Source organism: Gopherus evgoodei, chromosome 8 (genome assembly GCF_007399415.2).
Source record: "Gopherus evgoodei ecotype Sinaloan lineage chromosome 8, rGopEvg1_v1.p, whole genome shotgun sequence".
Lineage (NCBI taxonomy): Eukaryota > Metazoa > Chordata > Testudines > Testudinidae > Gopherus > Gopherus evgoodei.
Window position 1 is genome coordinate 48,521,973 of NC_044329.1, and position 19,069 is coordinate 48,541,041.

The window sequence follows — 19,069 nt, forward strand, 5'->3', positions numbered from 1 at the left end:
TTGAAGCTAGGCTAAAGCATGCTCAAGGCCATTTTAAGATACTGTATACATGTCTCAACAGCAGAGAGGGGGGAAAAAAGGGGAAAAACAAAAAATTGAATGAGAAAAAATACTGCAGCTGAATGGGAAAGGAGCGGGGAGTAAGACATCAACTAGTCAGCATAAAAAAAGAGATAGTAAAAGATGGGTATAAATATTAATGCCCCGCCTGTGTGCTACATGCAGGATTTGAGATTTTCTCCCTTGCACCTTATTTGAGCTCATATAAACTTGGTTGTTTGCTTCTCCACCCTGGTGTGTTTATTGGCGCTTAGCACTCTGGGCAACGAACCACTGTTGTTTGCCTCTGGCACTTCTGTGTCGGCAACAACGGCTTCAGCTGGAAGTGCAGGCTCTGAGGTGGGGCAGGGATGAGAGGGTTCAGGGTGCAGAAGGGTGATCCAGGCTTGGATTGAGGAGTTTGGAGGGTGGGAGGTGGATCAGGGTTGGGGCAGGGAGCTGGAGTGCAGGAGGGGATCAGGGGTGCAGGCTCCAGGCAGCGTTTACCTTAAGCAGCTCCTGGAAGCAGTGGCATGTCTCCACTCCGACTCCTATGCAGAGGCAGGGCCAGGTGGTTCTGTGCCCTGCCCATCTGCAGGTGCCACCCTTGTAGCTCCCATTGGCTGTAGTTCCTGGCCAATGGGAGCTATGGAGCCAGCACTTGTGGCAGGGGCAATGTGCAGAGCCCCCTGGCTGCCCCTACATAGGAGCCGGAGGGGAGGACTTGCTGCTTCTTCCAGGAGCCGCACAGAGCCGTGGCAGGCAGGGAACCTGCCTTAGCCCTGCTGCATTGCTGATTGGATTTTTAACGGCCTCGTCAGCTATGCTGACCAGACCCACTACAGCCCTTTTTCAAGTGGGCATCCTGGTCAAAAACCAAACACCTGGCAACCCTACCACAATGGCCAGTCACAGCTGATGTTTTCACCTATCTCCCTCCATAGGCTCTCTGCAGCTCAGCCCTCCTGCCAAGTCATGCAACAGATCATTCCCCTTCTGAGGTAACAAGGGTCCAACTTAGAGTCCAAATCACATGCCCAAACTATTAGTGCTTCTGTCTCTCTCAGGCACCACTGATGCCCTCTACTTCTTAGCCCTGGCAGAGCATCTCTTGTCTTGCTTCTTCCCCAGCAGGATTCCCCAGCTGCTTCCATTCACCAGGAACTTCAGCAGTTTGTCTGTAGGAATCTCCCAGCTCCTGCCACAGGCCCTAACTCAGGGCTCCCCCCACAGAAGCCTGCTGTGCTCCCAGTGGGTCTTTTCTCCTGCCGCAGGTCCTAACTCAGGGCTCCCAGAGGGTGACTCACCCTGACTTCCTCAGGGTCCTCCAGAGGACTCCCCCTCTACTGACTTCCTAGCTCTGTTTAAATAGTGCTTACCTGCTGCACCACCACAGCTGGGGTCAGTCTTTCTAACTAGGCCTCATCACACCTGGCTAGGGTCATTAATTAGCCCTTATTTTGCCAGCTCCTCAGTGAGGCTGAGGGCTAGCTGCTAAGTCAGGGGCAAGGCTGAGCACAGCTTGCCTCCAAGGGCTGGCCAGCCCATGACAAGATGCTTCCTACATCGACAGAAGGCGTTTTTTCTGTTGATGCCATTCATCCACCCATCCAAGAGATGGTAGCTAAGTTGACAGAAGTTCTTCTATTGAACTAGCCATGTCTACACCAGGGGTTAGGCATGAAATTTTTCACAACCCTAACCAACGTGGATAGGTCAATCTAGTTTTGAAATATAGACCAGGCCTCAGTCTCCAGGAGCAGACCCTGGAAAGAAAAGTGATATTGGGCTCGACTGCCACTCCTCTGGTGCCCTGCCCCTGGTGCTTTCTCCAGACTAGCGCAGCAGACACAAATGCATGACAACAAATAGAAAGGGAGGCAGCGGCTCCATTTATTGAAAATGATCATTTCTACTCTAGAGCAAATGTAGTATATTTTACATCACAAAGCAGGATATAATTTACAGAATATATTTCCACAAGATCTCAGAATCCCTCAGTGGTGTTTGCTCCAGTCCATCATCTTCACAGTGTTTTTATTCTCCGCCCCCCGCCCCGCACACATGCACTTAAAATTTCATACAGTCCACCACTACCTTGTTTCTGGACAGACCAACGGTGGAGAGTTGCTCATCAATATTTGTCCATGAGTGTCAGAGGAGGATATGTCTCATGAACATGTTCTACCATATGGGTCCCCAAACTTTGTGACACCAAAAGTTAACTAGGTAACATCTAAGAAGCCCAGACACAATGCACCTGAAACTTCTACTAAAGCCATGGAGAGTTTCATGCCTTCACTATCAGGCCCCTAATTTGCATGTATATTGAAACAGTTTTATAAAATACAGAATAAAAGTGTGATCACACTATTGCTCTTTTGCTAGGTAGATGAATAGAAAATCGCTTGTTGGTTGAAATCATCAGCACTGAAAACCTGCTGTTGATCAGCTTTGTCTGTGGACTATATTTACGAAAGCTGGTGGGTGCTGGGTGCCTTTTTGGATGTGGTGGTTTTGCGCCTGGCCCTTGTCAGGATACTCCCACTCTAACCTAGTGGAAGATTACCAATGGGAGGGTGAGAATCCAGCAGATGGGATGACTTTACCAAAAATAAAATCATCACCACCTAAATAATAAGGCAAAACCTGGAGACATTTCTATGGTTCCACTGCTGCATATACTTATACATATGCATAACTTTACTCACATGTAGTGAATGTGATTACTGTCATGAGTGAAGTTAAGCATGTGCATAAGTGTTTGCAGGATCAGGCCTTACTTAAGTCCGGTGTTTACAGGCAAATCTCAGTTTAAGAGTCAACAATTCAGGGAACACAAATTGGGCAACTTTGGTCCCAGGAGTTTGCACATTCGTCCTTTCTGAGCTGTTTTCCCACCAGCATAAGAAATAGATTCCTTTGCTGAGACTGAAGGTGATTTCTGCCTGCAGAAGATGCCTTGTGGTGTATCAAAAAGTGGAGAAGGGGTAGGATACCACCAAAATGCAGCATTCATTGATGGAAAACTTTGGCCCAGATTCTCAGCTAGCATCTGTCCTCCAGTGACTTCATCAAAGCCATGCCACTACACATACGCTGAAGATATGGTTCCTGCCATGCCACAACACATACACTGAAGATATGGTTCCTGATTTTAATTTGGATGTGAGTCCCCTCCCCGAAGCTCTGCTTGTCACAGGACTGGTGAGCTGAAAGTACGCCAAGCAGCAAATTAAAAGCCAAGAAAGAAAGGAAAGTGGAAGCTCTTTGCACAATTTCCTAGAAGTTTGCTATGGTGATTGGACCTCTCCAGACAGCGTCTGATCTCAAGAGTTCTGTGAAGATGAACCATCACCCTTCTTAACCCCAACACAGCAACACAGTTATCCAAAAGGAAGCAATTTCTCTCCACTGGGAAAATGCAACTCTGAATTCATAATTTAGGACACCACATAGTATTTTGTGCTGAGCTATTTCCTTTCATCTGAACATCTCTATAAAGCCTCACAACACTTCTGTGAGGTAGGTAAGTACTAGTCTCCCCATATTGCAGAATAGGAGAGCCAGGCACAAGAGAGGCAAAATAACTTGGCCAATATCACGCAGTGAGTCTGCAGTGGACACAGCAGCACAGCCTGGGAGTCATGACTCCTAGTGCCCTGCTAGACAATACAATGCACCTCAGAAAACTGGAGATAACATCAAATGCTTTCCAATATTTATACTTTCTTGTAAATTTATTCTTATACCCATTCAAGGATGTATCTGTAGGCTGGTGCTGGAAAGAGTGGATAATTAAAGGGTGTCTTTGTCCTGGCACATATCTAAGTCCCATTGGTTGCGCCTACGCTAATATTTTTCCTTTTAATTTCTCCCTATTGCACTACCATCGACTGATGGTAACAGCAGATAGAGCTTGAGTGTAGGCCAGTCACAGTCATTTGGAGGGGTACCTCAGTGGTTTCAGCAGTGGCCTGCTAAACCCAGAGTTGTGAGTTAAATCCTTGAGGGGGCCACTTAGGGATCTGGGCTAAAATCAGTTCTTAGTCCTGCTAGTGAAAGCAGGGGCTGGACTTGATGACCATTCAGGGTCCCTTCCAGTTCTATGAGCTAGGTATATCTCCATATATTTTAACCACTGTGTTGCCTCAGTATGCTCTGAGGGCTATGCCCATCAGTGATTTGAACACCAGCAATTTTCGATTGCTGTGCCACTGGCAGAACGGCACTTTTGGTAGTGTAAAAATAGTGTCATCCCCAGGTAACCAAAAATCATGAGTCAGCTACCCCCAATAAATCATAAAAACAACTTAAAAATAATAGTTCATAGAAATGTAAAACTGGAAGGGACCCCAAGAGGTCATCTGGTTTGTCCCCTGCCCAGGAGCCGCGCCAGGGTTTTTGGTGCCCTAGGCAGGGGTTCTTCCGAGCTCCCGGTCGTTGGCGGCAATTCTGCAGCGGGGGGGGGTCCTTCCGCAGCTCCCGGTCTTCGGGGCACTTTGGCGGCGGGTCCCGGAGCGAGTGAAGGACCCACCGCAGAATTGCCACTGAAGACCCGGAGCATGGAAGGACCCCCCGCCGCCAAATTGCCACTGAGGGTGGCAAAATGCTTGCCCCCCAAATCCTAGTGCCCTAGGCGACCGCCTAGGTTGCCTAAATGGAAGCGCTGGGCCTGCCCCCGCCCTGTACTTGGGGGCATTGGGTTTTGTAAATATTGGGTCATTTTTCTTTACTGTCTAACTTTTGAGTCATTAGGTGACATTTATCAGAGGGCTAGCCGTGTTAGTCTGGATCTGTAAAAGTGGCAAAGAGTTCTGTGGCATCTTATAGACTAACAAACATATTAGAGCATGAGCTTTCGTGGGTGAATACCCACTTCGTCGGATGCATTGACTATTTTCCACTACATGCATCCAACAAAGTGGGTATTCATCCCACTTGAGTCACACTGTCTCTCTTTTCTTCACAACCACAAGGGTTAGAATTTTGTGGGGTGCAGTAGGGGGATGCTAAATGAAAGCTGAGATTTTCTTGCAATCATGCGACTCCAGGACCTGTGGCTTTAGGAACCCCACCAAATATCCCAAGAAAATCATGAGGTTCAGTAACCTTGATGCAATGGTGGGAAGTCTGAAGCAGAATACTGATGCTGACCAGGCAATGGCTGGCTGTATTATGACATCCTCGTGCCATGCATAGAACTCTTAGGGACATCTGCAATTGCATGTGACCCTACCAGCTAGAGCTCAGAAGCTAAGCAGAGTTATATAGAGAACTAGAGAGGTGGGCCAATCTGCTTAAAAAGTTGATCTGTTTTGAAGGACAAATTCTACTCAAGTCGGAGGGAGGGAAGGCAAGTCTATCTGTCTGGCATGGCATGTGGACTCCTAAATGGACCGGCCTGTAAGGTTGGGCAACACAGTTGCACCCTGATGTTGGTGACTCAGCAGGAGGCGCTCATCCCCTGGATTCAGTCCTGAACGAATCCACGCCAAAGCGCATGGAGGCGCCGTCTTTTAGATACAACCAAAATCCTGGCTGCATGGGGGCCAGCTCATCACCTCATGCAAATCAGCCCAGCACTGCAGTCAGCGAAGCGACACCCATTTAGACCAGCAGAGAATCTGGCCCTTGGTTCATATGCTTTTTGCAAGTGTTAAGCCTGGTGCTCGGGCTAAATTCTAATTCATATTCTGCCTACCTAACATCTCACCTTCATTTTAAATGGCTGTGCCTGGTTTAGAATGGTGGGGCCTATTGCCAGACCAAAGCCATATTCCTGCCAAAAGGTGCCTGCTTCAACACCTAGATATAGATCTATGGTACTGTTTGGGAAATTCTCTGTGTATATATAATCATCAGATCAATGCCCAATGTTTATTCACATCGAGTAGTACCTTGAACAGTCCATTGACTTCAGTGGGGCCATTCAAGGAGCACAGGTCTCAGCACCTGGCCCTCAGTGGCTCTGCTTCTGTGCGTAAGTGCTACTTGGTGTGAGAAAGGCTGGCAGAAGCAGGCCCTCTGGTTTCACTCAGGTGTACTCCCACTGGCAGCAGTAAAAGCACAAGGGGATCAACTTTCCCTCAGGGTGTATGGACAGAGGGAAACTTTCCAGGCACACATCCAAGACAGCTTCATAATGTTGTCCCTTCTCTCTCTAGACCCACACTGGGTTGGGGGAAGTACAGAAGGGGATCTGATAGGAATCTCATCCCTGTCTGAGTTTCACAAGGGGGAGGACATTTCAGGGGAAAAAGCACTGCTGGCCCCTGCTGTCTTACCTTGGTATGTATCCCTCCATGGTGAGAGAACCCCCTCTATCGCTTGGCACCGCACCCAGTGGATGGTCCTGTGTCTTCGGTGAATTTCCCAAGATCTGACTGGATCTGAAGTGCTGGAGGGCCAGAGTCCTCACTTCTCTGGAGGAGCAAACCCTACTCACTCCACAAAGGGAACTTAACAATATTTCTTCCCCCAGGGCCACGTCGGATGGGTTTTCCCATAGGAAGAGATGATCTAGCCCTGAATATTGACCTCCAGATTTGGATCAACTGGATCCTGAGTTTTGCCTGACTAAAGACATGGGGATTTGGCAGACAGCTTGTAATGTGCTGTGGCCTTCTGTGAGATGAAATGTTCTAAGTGTAAGCTATTTATTATTGCTATGATTGAGGGCAGCATACGACCATAAATGGGAATCTGGCACTCCGATATGTATCTGTCTCTATAGGAACTTGGCTAGAGCACACACATCCTGAACGTTTTCAATGTATTTTTATTTTGTTTAATAAAAAACACCAACCAAGCTTGCATGTATATCTTATATATATAAATATATACAGTATATATAAAACAAATGCGTTTGGACAACACCTTTACCTGTGGCACAAAACATAAGGCATAGAAAGAAGAGTAAGGCAAAGTCCTAATCTTTGAGCTCTCGAGCAATCTCCCCCATGCAGACACGCACTCTAGCTTGAGAAGGATCTTCTCTTCTTTGGCTTTTTAAAGAGGCTGGGCCAGAAATAATCAGAAAGAGGCAAATAAGTTCTAAACTCAAGATGGGTGTGAATGAAATGCTGAACGTTCCAGGCAACTGGATGAGAGGAACCCACCGTGTTGCTCATAAAGCCTCCTCAGAGGCTAATGTTAACGACTTCGCAGCTGCAGCCTTGGTCTGGAGTGATGGAAGGAGACTTCAATCTCATCCAGATACAACAGAGAGGGCTTTGGCTTCGGAATTCCCTTTTCTAGAGTGAATTGGGGCATAGGAGGTGAGGGACCCGGTGCTGAACCTCAGGAAAGTCTAGGGGAGAAGTTCAAAGGTTGGATTGATAGGGTTTCTTTTGCAGTCACGTATAAAATAAACAACAAGGATGGAATTGTCCTTAACTGAAGAAGCTCATAGTATACTGAGCAGAAGCGATAAACCTGACACAAAGTGGTGGCATTATCCCACAATGAAAGAGGAACATCATAACTAATTTGCAGTTCATTTTTCTCCTGCTTTTGTCCCAATAGTCAGTTCAGGGTTTACTTTTTCAGCATGAGCAAACTGCTAAGCAGGATAGGTGTCACTGTGTTTTACTCTTTCTTTGAGACAGTGTTTAATTGACTGTCGGTACTTGGTTCCTCTGTAAACTATATTCCTTTGCTTTCAGTCTCAGGTTGGCAATGCTGTTGGCCATGTTCATGCCCTGGGCAGGGCTAGCATTGGTACACGTAGCAGAATAAGTAGCCATGGCGCTGTTAGGGTGGAGAGAAGAGGAAAAAAGAAAGAAAAACAAAATCAGAATCCAGCTGCAAATCAGGGCTGCACTGAACTTGGAAAACAGTTGCTAGATGAGTGAGTGCTGACATGGGCATACATCATGATGTATAATGTTTCAGTTACTGGATGCAACATTCCTTACCATAACTGGACATTTTAGAAATTTCTCTTTTAGCGCATTGATGGGTCACCCTATCTAACGACACTTCCCAGACTACAGGCTGATCCAAAGCCAGCTGAAGTCAAAGGATTATGAACCAGGCCCACAACGACCAAAGTACATGAGAATGTACTACAAATAGTCACCAGATGCAAAGCTCACATATGGAGCCAACCTTTGTCAAAGTTCAGGTGTTTTCAGGTCTGAGGTCCTGGCTCTAGAATATACTGGAAGGAACACGCCTGCATTAGCAGGAAGATAGACTAGACACAGCCCTTTTCCACCTCTGATTTCTATGATCGGAGATTCTTTCTAATGGCAAGTCTACCTTGGGAAAATTTGAGGGTTTACTACAGGTAAGGGAGCAAAGGTTTTGCCAGTGTGTTGCACATATTCCAAATTGCTGGTGATATTTCTAAGTGAATGCACAAGTCATAGCTGGACCCTTAGAATTTTAAATGCAGATCAGTTATATTTGCTGCTCGAGACAGAAACTTTCAGATGATCCAGAACAGACCCTATTCCAGGTCAAGCAGCTACTAGACACATTTCACAGGAAAATAAACTCAGGAAAGTCCATTTTGCCAAAAAGACCCAGATGGACTGTGCCACTACTTCCTGTATGGAATGGCAAGCAGTTTTCTGCCACTTGCATCCCAGCCAAGTTTTGTCAGTCACTAGCATTCATTGTTACATCACCTGAGTGGCCTGGCCAGGGAGAGAAAACTGAGCTTCATACCAAACACCACTGAGAAACAGAAAGAACAGATCATGAACACTCGCATTTCTCACTGCCCAGCCTAGAAATGGGCACGGTAGCAGTGCCATGCCTTAGCTTTAGGGAACACCATCTCCTAGACTACAGGAACTATTTGACTCATCACACCCATTCAGACATTTGTTTTCTAAACTATTCCTTTGCACTTTTGGTAGGGCTGTGGGCAAGGACGGCTCTATGTTTTTTGCCGCCCCAAGCACGGCAGTCAAGTGGCTTTCGGCGGCATGGGTCCGCTGGTAACGCGGATTTGGCGGCATGCCTGTGGGAGGTCTGTTGGTGCCGCACCATCGGTGTCCCCACCGCCAAATTGCCACCGAAGCCGCGGGACCAGCGGACCTCCCATAGGCACGCCGCCAAAGGCTGCCTGACTGCTGCCCTCACAGATACTGGCAGGCCTCCCCCTGCGGCTTGCCACCCCAGGCATGCGCTTGGCATGCTGGTGCCTGGAGCCGCCCCTGGTTGTGGGATAAGATGGATTTTTATCACTGGATAAAACCTCAGCAGCATTCCTATTGAGACACTTTACTCCCATGGCCCTGCTCCATTTTCTCTGTTGTCCCTTTTCCTGTTTAACAGCTGATTGGTAACTGTGAACATGGAAGTGGCATATCCCTTTACAGCCACCGTATGGCTGTAACCTGAGACATCTAGCACCAATTGGAGAACGAATGCACAAGGTGTTACAGAGTGTGACAGTAGCTGCCACTAAGCATCACTGGACAGCACATACATGATCTAACAGTCATCTCTCATAAGGCCCAATCCAAAACCTACTGTAATCAAGGGGATTCCAAACTGTCTTTATTACAAAAGCTCAAACTGCTTTCGACTCATATTAACTTTGTGGATGGGAAAGATATTCAGCCTGACGCAGGGAAATAATGTGGGAAAGACGTCAAAACAGCATTAAGGATGAACAGCTTGGAATAAAATACAAACCCACCTGCACCTTTGTCTTGTACTGTAAATTTAAACCTTCAACCCTGAAGCTTTCCTGTTTGGTTAAATTTATTATTAATATTTATTGGTATTGTGGTAACACCAAAGAACTGCAGTCACAGACCAGGATGCCATTGTGCTAGGTCTGTGAACAAAAGGATGGTCTGTGTCCCACAGGGCTTGCAATCTAAGGGCTTGTCTACATCAGAAAGTTGCAGCGCTGGTGAGGGAGTTACAGCGCTGCAACTTTGAAGGTGTACACATCTGCAGGGCACCACCAGCGCTGCAACTCCCTGTTTGCAGCGCTGGCCGTACTCCCGTTTTGTCTCGGTTTGCTCTCTCGTTCCCGGAACCCCGAGCAAGCAGGTCTCCTTCCCTGCAGTTTGCTGGGTGGCTCCGGGAACGCGAGAGCAAACCGCGGCGAAGCTGGTCTCCTTCCCCGGTTTGCTCTCTCGGTCCCGGAACCCCGAGCAAGCAGGTCTCCTTCCCTGCGGTTTGCTGGGTGGCTCCGGGAACGCGAGAGCAAACCGCGGCGAAGCTGGTCTCCTTCCCCGGTTTGCTCTCTCGGTCCCGGAACCCCGAGCAAGCAGGTCTCCTTCCTTGCGGTTTGCTGGGTGGCTCCGGGAACGCGAGAGCAAACCGCGGCGAAGCTGGTCTCCTTCCCCGGTTTGCTCTCTCGGTCCCGGAACCCCGAGCAAGCAGGTCTCCTTCCCTGCGGTTTGCTGGGTGGCTTCGGGAACGCGAGAGCAAACCGCGGCGAAGCTGGTCGCCTTTCCCGGTTTGCTCTCGCGTTCCCGGAACCCCCCTTGAAGCTGCCCAACAGCGCTGCAGTGTGGCCACATCTAACACCACTTGCAGCGCTGGTTGCTGTAAGTGTGGCCACTCTGCAGCGCTGGCCCTATACAGCTGTACTAATACAGCTGTAACAACCAGCGCTGCAAAATTTTAGATGTAGACATGGCCTAAGGGTATACCTACACTCCTCAAGCCAACATACCCAAGTTAACTTGAATTTGGCTAGCTCGGGTCCCAGAACAGGGAAGCTGTGGCAGCATGGGCTATCCCTGGAAGTGATTACCCCAGGTTCCAGGCAGGATCAGATAGCCTACGCTGCTGCAGCGATCTGATCCTGCCTGGAACCTGGAGGAATCACTTCCAGGACTAGTTCGTGCTGCCACAGCTTCACTGCTTCAATACCTGAGCTAGCCAAATTACGGCAGACTCGGATACATCAGCTCAAGCTGCAGTCGTACCCCATGATTGCAGTCTAGACATACCCTGTGGAAACTATGTTTAATTTTAATGCTACATCTACCTTTCCAGAACAAAAGTAGAAATTCCTTGTTCCCGAGAAATTCCCTGAGCAGTTTTTCAGGAACAACAGGTGTGGGTCATTCAGATAAAAGCCTGATCTGAACTGGGGAACTTGCAATGATTGCCCAATGCTGATTTAAAGATCCCGAGGAAATAAAGTGCATTGAATGAGTGAAACAATTTTAAAAAGAATCCCAATAGTTTGACAGGCTACATTTCTCATGTGTACTGCAGACAATTGAGAAGTATAAGGAAATCAATTCGGTTTGGCATTTTGTCAAGGCTGATCCCAGTTTTCTATGATTTTTAGCTATATCTAAATATTGTAATGTAATTTATGCTAATAGGCTGGCATACACCCCTGGTAGGGAGACCAGATGTCCCTATTTTATAGGGACAGTCCCGATATTTGGGGTATTTTCTTCTATAAGCACCTATTACCCCCAACCCCTGTCTCAATTTTTCACTCTTGCTGTCTGGTCACTCTTAACCCCTGTGCAAAAGGCAATGCACCACTTACATCCTTAAAAAACATTTCATATGAGACTTAAGTGGTGTCTGGGCCTGGGGGTGGGTGCAAACCTGGCGGGCGGGGAGTGGATGCAGTGTAGGAAGGCCTAGCATCTCTGCAATGGAAATATGCTGGGAGTTCTGCTCCCATGTAAACTTGTGAACAGTTGGGGGAGTGATGGAGGGGACCTGCAGAAGCTGGAGTGGCACCCAGGACTGGGCTGGGGAGCAGAGAGTGGGATCTGGAGGGTCTGGAATGGGCCTGGGAGCAGGTAGGATCCCCTGGGATCCTTCTTCCCAGCCTGGAGCCAACTGCCGTCACTCCTGCCCCATGTTGAGTCTCAGTATCTCCCCTTTCTCTGTCCTACTCTTCTGCCCTGCATCCCAGCCCACCTGATCCTTGTGCTGGCTCTCTGCATAGAGGTGAATGTCACCCTCAAAGTTTTGAAAGCCCTCTAGTGGTCCTTTTCATTATAGTACTTCTTAGTACAGGAAAAGAGCCTGTTGCTCGGTTGTACTTGTCTCTCATCTTGTCTTATACATTGATTGTAAGATGTATGGAACCATATTTTCATTATACTGGCATACAGCACCCAGCACAACGGGGCCCAGATCTTTTACTGGGTCCTGGAGGAGCTACCACAATACAGATAGTAAATAATAATTACACTACCCAGAATCCCAAACAGGAAGAGTCTGCTTGGAGAATGGAAAAATACTGTAGCGTTTAGTAGCACAACTCAAGGTTTCTGTTTTTCATTCAGTTAAAAATCCCAACTTCATATGCACAACTATATGACAGATCTGGCAAAATTTCATCTCTCCTCACCAGGAAACGGCTAGACATAAATCCCGAATAGGTGCCAGTTCAATGGGATTTGGGCATCTAATTCCTTTAAACTCCTTTGAAAAGCTCCATCTACACAGCCGCGGCACAGCAACAGTGCTACAGCAGTGCCACTGGACCGTAGATGCTTCCTAAATCAACAGAAGGGGTTTTCCCATCGATGTAGATAATCCACCTCTCTGAGATGTGGAAGTTAAGTTGACAGAAGAATCCTAAAATCATCTTTGCCGCACCTACCGTGTGGGTTGAGGGCCATGAAATTTTTCACAGCCCTGAGCGACGTAGCTAGATTGACATAAGTTTTAGGTATAGACCAGGCCTCAACCTTTTTGTTACAGTGGCTCCTGGTAGAGGTTGGTTTGACTTCAGTGCTAACCGTCCTGTCTACACCATGAATTATAATAACCAGGTGGTCAAAGGTCTCTCAACAATAACTTGGGATAGGATAATTTGAGGGGAGACTAAATTTGCCACTCTAGACACATTCTACCTCAACAGAAGTCATTATACAAAAGAGCAAACACCTGTCAGGGATGGACTAGGTATACTTGGTCTTGCCTCAGCATAGGGATCCGGACTAGATGACCTCTCACGGTCCCTTACAGTGTTACATTTCTATGATTCTGTAAAATGCAGCATTGAGCTGTGTGAATAACCAATTTGTCGGTTCACCGGCAAGTCAAAAACCAAAAAATATATATATATAAATGTCATTTTGAATCTACTCAAAACCATTTTTCAAAATTTTCAGAAAATTGAAAAGTAAAAGAAAAAAAAAGTTTCTTCAACCCGAAATGAAATGTTTCGTTTCAGTTTCAAGCATTTTCAATTGTTTTTTCATTAAATGAAAGGAAATTTTGAAGCAAAAAGTTGTTTCAAGCTAAAACAAAAATCTATTTTGGTGTAATATTTTGTTTGGGTTTTTTACAGCCAAAGCAACTCACTGAATTTGCAAAATATTTTGATGTTGCTATATCTGCATTCTTCACCGAAAAAAAGATTCAACTGAAATTCATGAGCTCTAATGCTGCAGGGCTCTACCACGGTCCCAAACACAACAGCTAACAACAGCGTCCTGGCAGCATCTTGGGCCATTACTGTAGAATACTAGGGTAGTCATGGTAAGGGGTTATTATAAAACTTGGGACCTAGGGCTGGATTTCTCTTTCACTTACTTATATTGTACTATAGCAACCCCAGCCCAGTGAACTACTCCATAGTCTGCTTCACAGTTTGTGCAATTCTATTCCAGTGAATTTCTTAATCCACTCCAAAATATGACTAGCAACTGACTGAATTTTGAGGGGTGCAGAGAACAGAGTACACACAGGATGGCAATTTGCCTATAAAAGATCAATAGTTTAATACCCCCACTGCTGTCTTCTTTTGGTTCCAACATAGGGATGTTACATTTAACTCCCACCAACATTAATAAGCTTTGTTTCCATACATTGTAAAATGGTGCCAAGAGGCCAGGACACAGAATTTGAAGCAAAGACCACCTTAGTTCTAATTTTGACTCTGCTACTGTGTTTCTCTGAGGCCTTGGCCAAGTCACTTGATTCCAGTGGAATTTAGGGGCCAAAATACTTTTAAGGATCTGGGCCTTAATCTCTCTGCTTCACTTTACCTGTCTCCTAAATGGGAATAATATATCCCTAGCTAACAGGGGTGTTGTGAGACTGCGTGAGCTAACAGTTGCAAACTACCTCAAAGTTCAGCGATATGTGGTATGGTTAAGCACAATGAAGTTTATAAGCTCCTGGGTCTTCCCCTTCTCCATTATAGGGTGGCACAAGAGTTGACAGCAGCCCATTAACCTATTTTTCAGAATAGAATAGAAACAATGGTATTTAAAACTCAGTCGGGTGTTTCCAAGACCCACTGAAGTAATTGCACAGGTGCATCTTTCCTGCATCTCCCAACAGCAAGGCAGCTCTGGCAGAGATGCTGGGAGGGGGGACCAGGTGATGAGAGTTTTTTCCTCCCAGAAGAAAGCCTCCTACAGGGCTTTCTTGTGATCACCCCAGCCTCTGTCTCATGGACTCTGCTGCTGGTGAAGGGCAGGGTGGTGTGGTAAGGAAGCCATTAGCCGTTAGCATGCCTACCTCAGGGAAAGCAGATCATCTTTGTGGATCTCCCACCTTTGCTCGCCTTATATCTGCCCATGGCCACTGCCTGCAGGTGTGAGCAGCAGAGACGACAGGTTTCCCCTTCTCTGCCATCCTGCCTTGGGCCTGTTCTCCACCCAGCAGAGCTCTAGCACCTGCAGAAAGGATGGTCCCAGAGCACAAAGGGCATAGCTCTGTGTTCTGCTGGACTCTGTGCTAAGACACCTAGGCTTCAGTAGCCCAAGTAGCCCGCAGAGGGGCTTGTCGCTGAGGGCGCAGAGAAGAGGAGGATCAGTGATTGGGGGTGGGCGGGTTGGAACAGGGCTGCTTGTCTTTGAAAGATGAACTCCGTATTACAGCAAACTAGGCAGTCACAGCAGGAAGCCAGAGGATGTAGGGGTGTACTGGGAGTGGGTGCTGACAGAGCTGGACTCCAAAATCACTGAGCACTCTGTAGGCCACATGCTTGCCATGTATTTCTGGGCCAACCATAAGACTTTGTGTACACACTGCAACCCTGAAGGGAAGAGGGCAACCCTATGAACTGTGACCCTGAAAGGAAAGGGGTCTCCCTATCAACTGTCATATGGTGGGAGGGGGAACCTCTATGAGTTGACTCAGGGTAGGGGAACCCTTATAAACAGTGGCCTGGAAGGGACAGAACACCCCTAAACACTGTGACCTGGAGAGGGGAGCGCACCCATCCACACGGACCTGGAGCAGCATGGGGCACCCCTCTAAACACTGCATCTGGCCTAGGCCCACCCACTTAATCCATGAGCCTGACAGTTTCCTCCTGCTGCCTTCCCTTCTGTGCTCACTTCCAGGGCCTGGCATGGCTCCCGTTTGAGCCCACTTCAGTCCCTCCTCTTTATAGCAGCCCAGACCAGCCTAGCCAGCTGGCAGTCTCCTCCTTGCCTTTCCAGTGACCGTGCTGCCTCCGCCCCATACAGCCCATACAGAATGCCCCCTGCCCCCTGGAAGTTACCTTTGCAGTGTCTTCTAGAATCCATTATGAAGCCCCTCGTGTAAACAACATCTTGGGAGGGACGAGGATCTATTTTTAAAAGTGTGAGAGGTAGAAATGAGCCACGTGAGTTCAACAGATCCCTGTTACTGTGACCATAATAGCTATAGGGGGTGGGAAGGGAGCGGCCATCTGCACTCATCTCTCCTGGACCGTCTCACCACCCCACTCCTCTCCAGCAAGCAACACTGCGGGCAAAGCACCCAAGCCAGGATGCATGCTGGGAGCTAACCCCCATGGGAAGGGGCTCTGCCAGCCAGGCAGGTAAAAACGAGAGGGAAAGGCCAGGCCCCAGTGTACAGGGCAAAAAAGTGGGTTAATTGAGTTCACCTAGTGTCATGACCAGACCACACTCCTTGTCTGTACAGAGGGGGCGTCCTAACCCCCTCTTTATTCTAACATGAGGTTGTGGTGTGGGCATGGTTGAGGACCACTGGGCAAAAGTACCAACATACAGGGGATGCCACGTGGCGAGTGATTGTTTGTTGCATGAGTGCTGTGAGGAATAGGCCCGATTGACTTTGGGCCTGAGACCTTTGATCGGGTATGGCTCTCTAAGGCCAGCACAGGGGATGTGGCTTAGCTGGGCTGACATTGGGCTGTGACAGGGTAGAGCAATGGTCAAGAGTTTCAGGCCTTTCATTTAAATTCAAGCCACTGTGCTAAAAGTATCCACCAGCCACCTACCCCTCCCCACAAGCTAGCACAACCTGATTTCCCTCCATATCCTAGAGAGCAGGCGCCAGCTGGCTGGGGACTGCCCAGAGAAGGGAGGCGAGGGCTGTGAATTGTATGAAGTGCAAATGCTAAGGAGATTTTTTCCCTTTCTGATTTTACGCTGGCAGCATTTCACATGGCCTAGTAATTCCTAGAACATGCTATCAGGCCAGCTTCCACTCGTGGAAAGGAACGCCCGCGCCTGCTCCTTTTAGCAACATATTTATCACTTCCTCCCTCTGCCGCTCCAGAAAGCTCCCTCTGCTATGTGGTTCAGCGGAGAGGGAAGCTGGGCCCCTGTTTTGCTACCCTGTTTGTGTATTTCCAATATTGGCAAGTCACCTTGGGTGTGAGTGGGAGCAACCAGACCTACCAGAGCAACAACACCAGTGCCAGGAAAAACACTTTCCATGGCAGCAATGAACCTCGCCCGCTCACGTTTTCCCCTTGGCTTAGTCTTGTCCTAGTTAGAATAAAAGACCTGAGACTTTGAGAGCTCGCTGGCTTGCAAGCCCCAGAACTGAGCAGGTTCAGGCTGGTGCTCTGGGGCCCAACAGCTGAGTCTTGTTGTCTCCTTACCCAGCCCTGTCCCTGTGCCCTAGAGCTGACCAGACAATGCTGGGATGACCCAGCTGAGCCTATTGCTAGATCAGGGTACGGGAAGTTCCTGGAACTTTGCCAACCTGCCTAGGGATGGAAGAGTCACGTCAGTTCTTGGCCTCTCTGCTGAGACTGCCAACAAGTTAATGCCTGTGCACTAGGAACAAGAGAGAGGAACCACTCACTAATCTCACATTTGCCACCAGAAGGTGACTTCTTTCAGAGACTGGTGCCACCCACATGTGCGTTCAAACAAGCATCCCCCAGAGCAAAGACTCGGTATTCCGTCTCCGCTCCCTCTAGCCACCCCAGGGCACAACGGTTCTAGTTTTTTAACAACAAAAGTGGCCAGGTCCTTAAAGTGCTCAACAAAGGCTACTATTGTATCAGCATCCCCTTACCAATGTGGGTGTTCTTGTGGTGACCCCGTTTAATCTAGATGCTGTATTTCAAATGAAACAAGCCAGAAATTAGTCACATTAAATTCTATTCTTTATTTAAGCAAGCTCACAAAATATAACGGCTCCGCCTTTCCCTTGTCCCTCCATTCTTTTTTCAAGCTGTCTGAACTGCATAAAGGGGCCACAAAGAGACAAGAAACAGGCCCCTAGAGAATCTCTGTTGCAAGGGGGTTTCTTGCCTGGCACAAGCCTGACATAAATGTTCTATGCTAGCCCCGCTTGCAGCCCCAGGCATAGGGTGTGTGTTGAAGATGGTCCAGGGCAGGAGGGATTTGGCCAGAATGCTATGTGCTCCAGCTGTGCAATGCCTATAGGGTGTTGTTACAAGCCAGTGCAACTTAGAGCAGTGCTGGGGCTGCCCTAAATTGTGCCAGGAAGCCTCACAGGTCAGAATTAGGGATGCACAAAGGTGGCTTAAAGCCTGGGTGTGGGAAAGGAGCAACAGGAAATCTGGCCCAAGATATGGCTCTCACAGGGTGTTCCCGGTGAGCGTCACTGTCAGATGAAGAAGGAGCTCTGAAGGTGATAGCTGAACAAGGCCAGAGGAGGCTGACCACCTAGAGATGGGATATGCATTCACCTGTAAGGCGAGGCTGTTCCCCAGGAGAGATAGTCAGTGGGTCTTGGAGCTGGACGAGGTACTATGGGCTGCTCCACCGCAGTCACATCCCCTGAATAGGATTTGAGAAGGGAAGCGTTCTTGTTGGCCAGCATGGCTCTCTCATTCCTGCGGAACTTTGCTCTTCGGTTCTGAAACCACACCTAGGAGGAGGGGGAAAGACAGACAGGCCAGAGATTATAACCTGCTCCACTGATGTTCTGCTACTCTTCCTGCATTATTAGATACTTGGGGGCCCAGGCACCCTGGTGTGATGGTGGCCTGGAGAGCCAGAACCCCGCTGTGAGGAAGGACCAGCAGTGGACTGATGAACTGTGTTTGCAGGAGGAGCTTCCATTATGCCTGAGCAGCTAATCATCTTCCCTACCCAAGGTGAAGCAGTAGCATGTGGGTGGTCATATGCTTCCAAGCTGGGACCCACAGGAGAGATGCTCATGAGCTGGACCTCTCCTGCTTCTGGATATTCCAGGACCCAGGATGATGCTGGTGGCCTCATGTCTCCACCCTAGTGCCTGAGCACCAAGGATCCTCTCAGTGAAGATGCAGATGTCCTGTCTGGCCTTTAAGATCACGGCTGCTCTGGGAGAGGCTGCTGGCTGCTTGAACCTCATTCCTGAATGAGGGGGATTCTTGGGAAGCTGCCGCTGGTCCCTTGCCCTGAGCTGTAGAAGCAGCTGCTTTTATGTTAGGATTTGCCCTGCTGTCCTAATGCATGGTGATCCCTTCCCCTGACAATGCCCTGCCCTAAAATTCAACACACATATCTTTGCTGCTAGCCCATGCATGCACACACATATGTATGCGCACACACAAACACTCACACATGTGTGCGCAAGTTATTTGGCTTAGTACAGGGGTACTAGGTGAATTTGAATAGCCTGTGTGGTGCAGGACGTCAGACTAGATGATCTAACAGTCTCTTCTGGTTTTAAACTCTGAATCTATCAATGAACAAACATACACACATGCACACAGGTGTTCTCTCTCTCACACACACACACGTGCACATACCCATAAGCTCTTCCCTTCAGTCCAAGAACTATCAGAATTTAAAAGGCCAATTTCATTCATTCCCTGACCCGTCTCACTCTTGTGCTCTCAAACTCAAACTGCTCAAGGGTTTTACTCTCACCCTCCACACTTCTTGGGGAAATCTTGCTCAGCTAAACT

General features: G+C 48.1%; 1 protein-coding gene across 2 annotated transcripts in view; it reads right to left on the reverse strand.

Annotated features, from left to right (window-relative positions):
- Positions 1-6,802: 6,802 nt before the first annotated feature.
- PRRX1 (paired related homeobox 1) overlaps positions 6,803-19,069 on the reverse strand; it is a 97,082-nt gene continuing 84,815 nt past the window's right edge. Inside the window, exons 3-5 of one of the 2 annotated variants that reach the window (XM_030573588.1) lie at positions 17,861-18,042; positions 15,464-15,532; positions 7,708-7,791 (exon numbers count right to left, since the gene is read on the reverse strand). In XM_030573588.1, the coding sequence (XP_030429448.1) occupies positions 15,478-15,532; positions 17,861-18,042 (237 nt within the window). In that variant the 3' untranslated portion in view covers positions 7,708-7,791; positions 15,464-15,477. Of the gene's footprint in view, positions 7,792-15,463; positions 15,533-17,860; positions 18,043-19,069 lie in introns of both variants that reach the window. The other variant, XM_030573586.1, reaches the window with a different exon arrangement.